The following is a 10293-nucleotide window of genomic DNA, read 5'->3' as shown; positions in this document are numbered from 1 at the left end:
ATATAAACGTCTTTCTAGGTATTATTTTAGCTTCTAGACAAAAATATTCAAATATATTTAATATCTTAAATCATCACCAAAAAAATCAACATTTTTTGTTATTTATATATATGAATTATGATTAGAAATATACTTTTGAAAGATTTACCGTTACGCTATATCTTTATAATAACCTCTAATTAATTAAGTTAAACTAATAACTTTTGACACTATTAATTTTCCCCCTTTTGAATATAGGAGGTTCAAGCAAGAAGTGGGCCATTATAGGTGGTGTTGGTGGAGGTGTAGTTCTTGTTGTGATCCTTCTTGCATTATTTGCATGGTATAGACATTCAAAAAAACCCAAAAGGGTTCCTAGAGGTAAAACAATTAGAAAATGAAGATTTTTTTAATTTAATGTTTTTATTTTTATTTTTATTTTGTTAAGCAATTCATGCTTTCACATATGGCAGGGGATATATTGGGAGCAACCGAGTTGAAAGGTCCAGTTAATTACAAGTATAATGATTTGAAAGCTGCAACAAAAAATTTCAGTGAAGAAAATAAATTAGGAGAAGGGGGTTTTGGTAATGTGTACAAGGTAAACTTAAGTTTTTTTTTATATTTTTTAATTATTAAGGATTCTAGAAAATTAATCACATCTTTTAGAGATTATTAATACACGAGTACCCAAATTGGAAAAAAAAAAAGCTTACTCAATTAAGATCATGCTCAAAGAATATAAAAGAAAAATAAGATAATTTTTAAAAGGTTTAATTACTTTATCGGTCTCATAGTGTTATCCAATTCTTAAATAGGTCTTTATATTTTTTTTAATTGGATCACTATATTATATTAGATTTTGTAATTAAATTTCTGTCATAACAAAACGTTAAAATTAATAGAATATTCCATTAAACAAAATGAATATGCCTAATTCTTGATTGTATTCTATTTTGTTTAATAGAATATTCAGTTGATTTTAATGTTTTTGTGACAACAAGAACTTAATTATAAAATCTGATATAATATAAGAATTCAATTGAAAAAAAAAAGAGCCTAATTAAAAATTCGATAAAATTATAGAGATCAACGGAATAATTAAATCTTTTTAAAATAAACCATTTTCATTTTTAAACTTTGATAATATTCATGTTTATTAAGCAGGGTACTCTTAAAAATGGGAAAGTTGTGGCAGTGAAGAAATTGATTTTGGGGCAAACTGACAAAATGGAAGATCATTTTGAGAGTGAAGTAAAGCTGATTAGTAATGTGCACCATAGGAATCTGGTGAGGCTTCTTGGTTGTTGTAGCAAAGGCCAAGAGAGAATCCTTGTTTATGAATACATGGCAAATAGTAGCCTTGATAGATTCTTATTTGGTAATAACCTACATCCATCTCTCATTTATGCATTTTATTACTCCATAATTTATTTTTTGATTAAATGGTTACTTTAATCTTTAAGGTTGTAGGAGTTAGGACTATACTAGAAAATACTTAATTTAATTTTTTACGTTATTAAATCTAGTAACTAAATTTGTATGGATGAATGAAACAAAGTCGTTTTATTGTATTTATTAACTTTAGTAACTAAATTAATTAAATTAAATAATACTATCTCTTTAAGTATAAAAACTTTTATTAATAATAGTTTATAAATAAATTATTTTAATGGGGTAAAACATATGTATTGTGACTTTTTATAATTAAAAAAAATTGCTTCTCCTACTTCCTAATAAGGCTCTGAACTAAACTAAACTACTCTCCTTAAACAATTTCTTACCACATAAAGAGGATTTAGTATTGTATTGTTTATTAATTAGATAAATTTTAATGCTCTATTTTATTATATCTTTGATAAATAATTAAAATTTAAAGATAACTTACTAATCAGGTTAACCATTTTATTATATTGTTTTTTTGAAAAGATATAGATAGACAATAAAAATATTAAATAATGTGAACAATGGATATATCGGATGTTCAATTCACTAAGTGTGCGAATGGTTATTTTAATATTAAGATTTAGATGAGTAATTTAGAGTGTAGTATGTTTTATTTGAATTCGACCAATTTTAGAGTCCATTGTTCATGTTGTTCAAGAAAGTCATTGATTACCTAGTATAACCTTTTTTTTTACGTTTGATTACCTAGCATAATTAGGTTCTTATATCTTTTTTTTCTTTTAATTGAGTTTTTACACTGTTTTTAATTTTGTAATTAAATCCTTTCTAGTATAAAAAATATTTGAATTAATTACAAATTAAAAGTATCTACAATTAAAAACTTAATTAAATCTTTTATTANATTAATTTTAACGTTCTTATATAAAAATGACTTAATTATTAAATTAAAAACAATATAAAAATTTAAATAAAAATATAAAAATCTAATTACAAATTTAATAAATTTATAAAAACCAACTAAATAGTTAAACTTATTTTTTAAAGAGCCTTACATTCTCTAAACGTATACTCTGTTTTTGCACTTGTGAGGCAGGTAACAAGAAAGGCTCCCTGAATTGGAGACAACGTTGTGACATAATTTTAGGGACAGCAAGGGGATTGGCCTATCTTCATGAGGAATTCCATGTTTCTATTATTCACAGAGATATAAAGAGTGGAAATATTCTATTGGATGATGATCTTCAACCTAAAATTGCTGATTTTGGTTTGGCTAGACTTCTTCCTGGGGATCAATCTCATCTTAGCACAAGATTTGCAGGAACATTGTAAGTTGATTAATAGAGTATATTCTAAATAGATTCTTAAAAAATTTCGTATCGAATGTTTTTATTTTTAAAATTTTTTTTATTACATTAAAATTTTTAAATTTTACAAAAATAAGATATATAAGTCTTTATTAGTAAAATCTATTATTTTTATATAGACAAATAAATCTTTAAAAATGTGATAAAAAGATCTATATATTTTATTTTTGTAAAGTTTAATGATCTCAATATAATAAAATTTTTTTAAAAATAAAAATATTCGATGCTAAAATTTTCAAAGACCTATTTGAATATATACCCAAAATTATCATGCTTGAAAATATTTTAATAAGCTTGCTTATTGTAAATGTTTGTCCTATTTATTATATTTGTTTAGTAACCTTGTATGTATGTGAAAAAAGAAAAAAAATCGTTTAATTTGTTTCCATGAATCTTTATTTTAGAAGGAAAAAGAGACTCATCTAATTAAAAAGAGCATTATTTCTTTAATTGAGAAAGTGAAAAAAATATCTTATATCAAGAAAATTAAATGTTAGGTTCTACTAAATAATTTGAATGTAAATAAATCATTAGTCTCATTACCAAAGACACACTTATTTGCAAGAATAGTTTATAGGTTTAATTATTCTATCGATTCCTATAGTTTTATTGAATTTTTAATTAGGTTTTCATATATTTTTTTTAATTGAGTCCCTATACCATATTAAATTTTGTAATTAAGTCTCTACTGTGATAAAAACGTTAAAATTAACAGAATATTCTGTTAAACTATATAAAATATTCAATCAAGTGTTAGGTATATTCATTTTGTTTAACGGAATATTCTGTTAATTCCAATATTTTTATCACAGTAAAGACTTAATTACAAAATCTAATATGGTACAGAGACTCAATCGAAAAAAAAGTACAAGGATCTAATTAAAAATTCAGTGAAACTATAAAAACTGACAAAGTAATTAAACCTAATTTATACTTTATTTAACTATGATATAACTTTTATGAACTTAACAGAGGATATACAGCACCTGAATATGCAATTCATGGCCAATTATCAGAAAAAGCAGACACTTATAGTTATGGCATTGTAGTTCTAGAAATTATAAGTGGTCAAAAGAGTACCGAAATGAAGGTTGACGATAATGGACATGAATATCTTCTTCAACGAGTAAGAAAAATTTTTATATATTTTTCTCTAATTTAAATATGATTTTGCTAATATATATTGAATTTGGTTCTTGAAAAGGTTAACTTATTTAAACCTTGTATTCCTTCAAAATATTTTGGCTCATGTTTGTATTTTTAAATTTAATAGGCATGGAAACTGCACGAGGAAGGAATGCACGTAGAGTTAGTGGACAAAAGCATAGAAGCTAATGAATATGAAACAGGCGAAGTGAAGAAAATAATGGAAATTGCATTGATGTGCACTCAAGCATCAGCATCAATGAGGCCAACAATGTCTGAAGTAGTTGTGTTACTAAAAAGCAAAGGCTTATTTGAGAATATGCAACCTTCAATGCCTGTGTTTGTTGAGTCAAATATGAAAGCCAGAGGAGATATTTCTGCTTCAACCGCTGGTTCCTCTACAACTACTTCCAATGCTACTGTCTCCACTTCTATAGTATCAGCAAGATGATTATGATTTGGTAAAAATTCAGGTGCAGTCAACTTTACGTTAAGTTGATAACTGAGAGTTGTTAGATAAAAGACAGCAGATAATGACAACGGTTTCTTTAAATTATCGCAATCTGTCTTTAAAATTGTCGCTATCCGTTACTACCTACCTGTAAAGTGATATATGAAGGACCAAAAGTTGTGCATCATATTCTAGAGTTTATTAGGGTATATATATAAAGAGTTTAATTTTGATACATTGATACTATAAATCGTTTTATACAGTCATATAATCACATTTATTTTTTTAATGATCATTCACATGATTAATGTAAAAAATAGTTATTTTTGTTAGTGTGACATTACGTAATTAAACATGTAAAACTATTTTATTGATAATAGGTGAACATCCTACCTTGGCAGTTGACAAAACTTAAATCAACGAGAATGAAATCTAGATTACAGACCACAATGCTTGATAATAATCAAATATATCAAGTGATAAATGTACATGATAAATGTACATAACTATATAGTTTGTTAAATTATTAAGAGACTAATAGAAAGACATAAATATATTTGTCATTAAAAATTAATTTTATCTCTGTTGTTATTAATGATAAAGATGATGAAGATACAAAACAAAATTTAAACATAAAAAAAAATACAAAATTATATTAAAAATCTAAATCTCAAATCTAATATTATATTTGTGCCTTAACTCTTCAATTTTTACTAAATATGTATATTTTATATATATATTTTTAAAATTTATATATCATTAATATATCATACTATGAACAAAACAAACACCATTTAACATATCAGTATTTATTATTTAATATCTTAATGTACAATCTTAAGAACACTAAAGAAAGAAATTAAAAAGCCTAATCTTTTTTTTCTTTTAACACATACACATATTCACTTATTCAGCGAGCAGATAGTACTGAAGTGGAAACTGTAGCTTTGGATGCAGACACAGATGATGAAGCAGTTGAAGTAGATGTGTCATGTTGAGACCTAACATTACTAGAATGAACAAAGACAGGCATAGTAGGTCTCATCATATTCTCCATCAATAAGTTCTTACTCTTGAGTAAGAGAACTACCTCGGACATTGTTGGCCTTGTGGAAGGTGATGCTTGAGTGCATAACAAAGCAATTTCTATGATTCTCTTCACTTCTTCTGAACTATACTCTTCAGGGTCCAATGTGGGGTCCACTAGCTCCAAGTGCATGTCTTTCTCATACAGTTTCCATGCCTGTTGAGTAATTATTGTTACAACCAAAGTTATAATAGTTAGAGTAAATGTTGTTTTTGTTCCCTAATTATTCTTTATCTGAAGAACAAAGCACAATTTAAAAAATTTTAATTGATGACTAACTATCTAAATAATTAGTCTAAGTGACTTTTATAACAAATGATTTGCTAATGTGTTACAGACTATTTAAATTAATAATAAAAACTGCTTAAACCAATTACTTAAATGATTAGAAATTTGTTAAAAATTTTGAATTATGAAACAGTGCTTTAGAATTGTTTGATTTGTAAAAATTTTTATATTTTTATTTTCAACAATTTATTTTAATTTTAACTGTTTAAGAAAATTTGTAAACAAATGAAGTTGAAAAATTAATTTTTTTTCACAAATCAAATAATCCTTAACAGGTAAGCTGGGTTTAATTCTTTGAAATCGCATACCCTTTGAAGGAGAAATTCACCGTCAGCATCATCTCTCAATTCACTACTCTTTTGACCACTTATAATTTCTAGGACCACAACACCATAGCTATAAGCATCAGCTTTCTCTGATAATTGACCATGAATTGCATACTCAGGTGCCGTATATCCTCTGTCAATTAATTAATTGCACAATTTTATAACATAATCGATAAAAAAATATAACTTATTTGAAATTAAGTGAAAATTCAAGTACAGTCAACTTCACTTGAAGTTGATAGTTGAGAGACAATAAATAATTTGACTAGTTATCAATTTCACGTGAAGTTAATTGCACCTGAGGTTAACAGTGTGACCATATATTATTGCACTTGTTTTGACTTACAGAGTTCCTGCAAATTTTGTGCTAAGGTGAGATTTGTCCTCAGGTAGAAGCCTTGCTAAACCAAAGTCAGCAATTCTAGGTTGAAGATCATCATCCAATAGTATGTTGCTAGTTTTTATATCTCTGTGTATGATACAAACATGGAAATCCTCATGTAGATATGCAAGACCTCTTGCTGTGCCTACAATTATATCATACCTTTGTTTCCAATTCAGATTACCCTTCTTCTCACCTAATTTAAAAAATAAATAAATAAATGGTCAATAAAAAGGAAAACTATAAAGGCATATTAGTTTGAGCTTGTTATGTGAGCCTTATAATACATATTTCTTTTTTTATGTATAATGATCAAAATTTAAAAACAAAAAAAAAAGAAATGTTAGATAAATAATGTTATGAGAAACTCATATCTGTTGCGTTTCTTTTATTTTTCACATTATCTCTCAACTTGACAGATCAAAGATTAATTTGCCACAGTTCTGAGCTCCATTTAAGAATTTATCGCTGGCCAATGAGTTACAACATGCACAAGACGAGATTCAAACTCCTAACACTTACTTAAGCGGACTAGTGAGCTAACCAATAAACCAACCTAATTTGATTATAATCTGTTACTTATTTGTATATAATTAATTATCTATAAATGTTAAAATTAATTATTTATGCAACATTTTAGTTCTTTTTTTTTTTTGGTCAACAAAATTTTAGTTTAAGAAAATACTTAGATTGAAAAAAGAAATAAGTTACCAAATAAATATCTGTCAAGGCTGCTATTTGCCATGTACTCATAAACAAGGATTCTTTCTGGTCCCTTACTACAACATCCAAGGAGTCTAACCAGATTCCGATGGTGAACATTACTTATAAGCTTCACTTCACTTTCAAAACTTTCATCAATTTTTCTTGATTGGCCTAAAGCCAATTTCTTCACAGCAACTATTTTTCCATTTTTCAGAGTACCCTGTACCATAAATTAAATTATTATATGCTCATTTATATAATAATGACCTCTACATAGCATAAACATAATAATTATACTTAAAAAACACATGGTTATTAATTACCTTGTATACATCTCCAAAACCTCCTTCTCCTAGTTTATTTTCATCACTAAAATTTTTTGTTGCACTTTTTAAATCTTTATACCTATAAGTAACTGGACCTTTCAACTCAGTAGCTCCCAATAAGTCACCTGATAAAAAAAACCTATAAATAATTTTGAATCTCTTAAGTAAATGAATTATTCTACATGCATAATTTATATTTTCCAAACATTAAATGATGTGGCATTGTATTTTTTTTTTTAGTAAGAACCATCAAAATATATTATTAGACTTCACAATAATTAGTGTCTCACCTCTAGGACCTCTTGTTGGTAATTTCTTGTTTCTTCTAAGCCACAGAAACAATGCAAAGAGAATCATAAAAAGTACTACACCTCCAATAACACCACCAATAATAGCCCCTTTGTTGTTGCTTGAATTTCCTCCTTCTAAGACAAGGGGAAAAAATAATTATATATATAATTTTCCATTGACCTCATTTCCAAGTAATTAATATAACATCAAGAAAAATAACAAATTTTCACCACTACTAAATAAGTAAAGAGTAATGCTAGGGGCAGCAATTTTTGTAATTGTTAGCCATCAACTAGCCATCAATGATGATTTGATGGTGTGAGATTGGTGTGAGATTTCATCCAATGACTCACCTTCCTCTGCTGGTTACATGCTGGCCAAAATTCAATAAAACTGCTGGCTCCTAGACTTTTCCATAAGTAAATATTTAATAAATAACTCATTTTCATACATTTGCCTTAGTTCCAAGAAATCTACTATTTTAGATGCACAATGATTTGTAAAATATACATTTATATATATGCATACAAAACAAACTTAAAAGAAGAGTAAAATGATAAAATTATCTACCAAAAATTACTAAATAAAAAATTTTCTAAACAACTTAAAAACAACTACTAAATAACCTATCTTTTGAGGGTAATTTTGTAATTTCACTAAAAATTATAATTCTATATTCTATATACCTTGTTGTTTCAAATATGGTGTGACATCAACAACTTTGTTATCAGCAAAGAATGGTGTCATAGAATATCTCATAAAACAACCAGCATCATATGCTCTACCATCTGTGTTAGGAAGACAACTTTGAATGTTGGTTACACCAACATTCAAGCATTCCGAACAACCTCCCTCAGACACGGATTGAGCACATTGTGCGATGGCATAGATTGCGCCGCCGCTGCCGGCGGCTACTTGTGTCTTGGTAGCTGCAAAGTAACCGGGAATTCTTGGTGTTGCTGTTTGCAAATCTTGTAGCACTTTTTGTGTAACTCCATTGAAAGCATTTGATCCTCCACTTGCAGTTTTGTTACCACAAATCATGCTGTTACCCGGTAGAGTTGTTTGGTTGAAGAATCCACTGCTTTCGTACCTAAATACATTCAAAGAAGAATTATTATTTTGATCATAAAATATTTAAGTGTGATGTTGGAAATTCCAATTACTAAAAATGTAAACTAATTTTATATTTATTAAAAATGAATTTAATTTTGATTAATTATGAGTTTAATGTAGTTTTTGTATTAAATTCTAATCCTATAACGACACGACAGAGAAGAAAATGATTAGAATTTAGGATTCTCAAAATTAATATATATAATAAAAATATTTTAATCATTTTATATAATAGGGGTATTGTAGTAATTTTTTATAAAAAAATAATATTAATTTAGACCGATTCAAAATTTAATTCACTATTTTTCGGTCAAATTAATTTGTCTAACCTAATTTTGACAAAAATAATACAATTTAAGTGATTATATATATTAAATTTTAATTATTAAAAAATATCTTTAAAAAAAGACGTTTTATGCGTCTTTATGGGAGCATCCCCTTTTGTATATACATCCAATTATGTAACTTATGTTAGTAAAAGTAACCATCTTTTTTATTAATTATATATGTAATTTGACGATTGCCTGAGAATTAAATCAAACTCAAACGGTGGTGTAATTTTTAAGGATTNTATGACCGATTTAATTTTTAGAATCTTATATTTTATACTATTAATATATTAAAATTAGACTTATTAAAAATTAGATATATTATTAGAAAAAAAAATATGTTAATCACTTTATGAAAAGAGTAGTTGCAAAATAATTTATCAAAAAAATTCATATTTCGTATGTATTTGATAAGGATAAACATTGCACAATACCATGAAAAAAATTTTAAATTTTTTTTTAGGTAGAAATCCCTTGTCTCCCACCACAGTTTCACTTTCCCTCCTCCTTTAATTTCTTTCTGTAATTGTTCCAAACTCTGCCTCACTCTGTCTCTCATTCCATTTTCTTATATCTAATCATATAAAAGTAAGTTATTAATCATATTCCTATATACTACTATTTTTGGTCAACGCATTTGGATAAGCAACGGGCAACAAAGTCTGAACTTGCACATCTAAATTTATTTATGCGCCACCAACATAGACAAATATAATTAATAATATATTGTTGGACCATATATATATACTATATAGACGGCTATAAAATATAGAATAATGTATTATGTATTATTATTGGGAATGTGTATAAAGCATGACATAAAAATATTGATAATGGTATCTCATCAAATTCCTAATGATACGATAGCAATAACATGCAAGTTGCACAAAAATCCACTAAATCAACTATATATTATCTTATTTCGTTATCCTCTAACATGTTATACTAAAAATTAGTATAATATTATATGAGAAATTCCAAAAAAAAATTCAACTAAAAAAAAGTAATCATGCATTATTATATCATCGCCTGTTAATAATTCATTGCTGAGACATTTTTTTCTTCTTTCTTAATATTTAGACATTAATACACTGGT

At 26.6% G+C, this 10293-nt stretch overlaps 2 protein-coding genes across 2 annotated transcripts in view; one reads left to right on the top strand and one right to left on the bottom strand.

Moving 5' to 3' along the window:
- The window catches only part of LOC107495578 (cysteine-rich receptor-like protein kinase 42), a 6429-nt gene extending 1841 nt beyond the window's left edge, over nt 1–4588 (top strand). The window contains exons 3-8 of the mRNA XM_016116729.3: nt 238–360; nt 453–580; nt 1147–1360; nt 2480–2711; nt 3723–3876; nt 4024–4588. Coding sequence (XP_015972215.3) covers nt 238–360; nt 453–580; nt 1147–1360; nt 2480–2711; nt 3723–3876; nt 4024–4347 — 1175 coding nt within the window. The 3' untranslated portion in view covers nt 4348–4588. The remainder of the gene's footprint in view (nt 1–237; nt 361–452; nt 581–1146; nt 1361–2479; nt 2712–3722; nt 3877–4023) is intronic.
- Nucleotides 4589–5086: 498 nt separating this feature from the next.
- Nucleotides 5087–10293, bottom strand: part of LOC107495562 (cold-responsive protein kinase 1) — a 6101-nt gene continuing 894 nt past the window's right edge. Inside the window, exons 2-8 of the mRNA XM_016116711.3 lie at nt 8439–8845; nt 7752–7886; nt 7459–7586; nt 7142–7355; nt 6395–6626; nt 6031–6181; nt 5087–5590 (exon numbers count right to left, since the gene is read on the bottom strand). Coding sequence (XP_015972197.1) covers nt 5258–5590; nt 6031–6181; nt 6395–6626; nt 7142–7355; nt 7459–7586; nt 7752–7886; nt 8439–8845 — 1600 coding nt within the window. The 3' untranslated portion in view covers nt 5087–5257. The remainder of the gene's footprint in view (nt 5591–6030; nt 6182–6394; nt 6627–7141; nt 7356–7458; nt 7587–7751; nt 7887–8438; nt 8846–10293) is intronic.

The sequence above is a fragment of the Arachis duranensis genome, chromosome 1 (genome assembly GCF_000817695.3).
Source record: "Arachis duranensis cultivar V14167 chromosome 1, aradu.V14167.gnm2.J7QH, whole genome shotgun sequence".
Lineage (NCBI taxonomy): Eukaryota > Viridiplantae > Streptophyta > Magnoliopsida > Fabales > Fabaceae > Arachis > Arachis duranensis.
The sequence above is the reverse complement of the archived record's forward strand: the minus strand, read 5'-3'. Positions and strand labels throughout refer to the sequence as shown.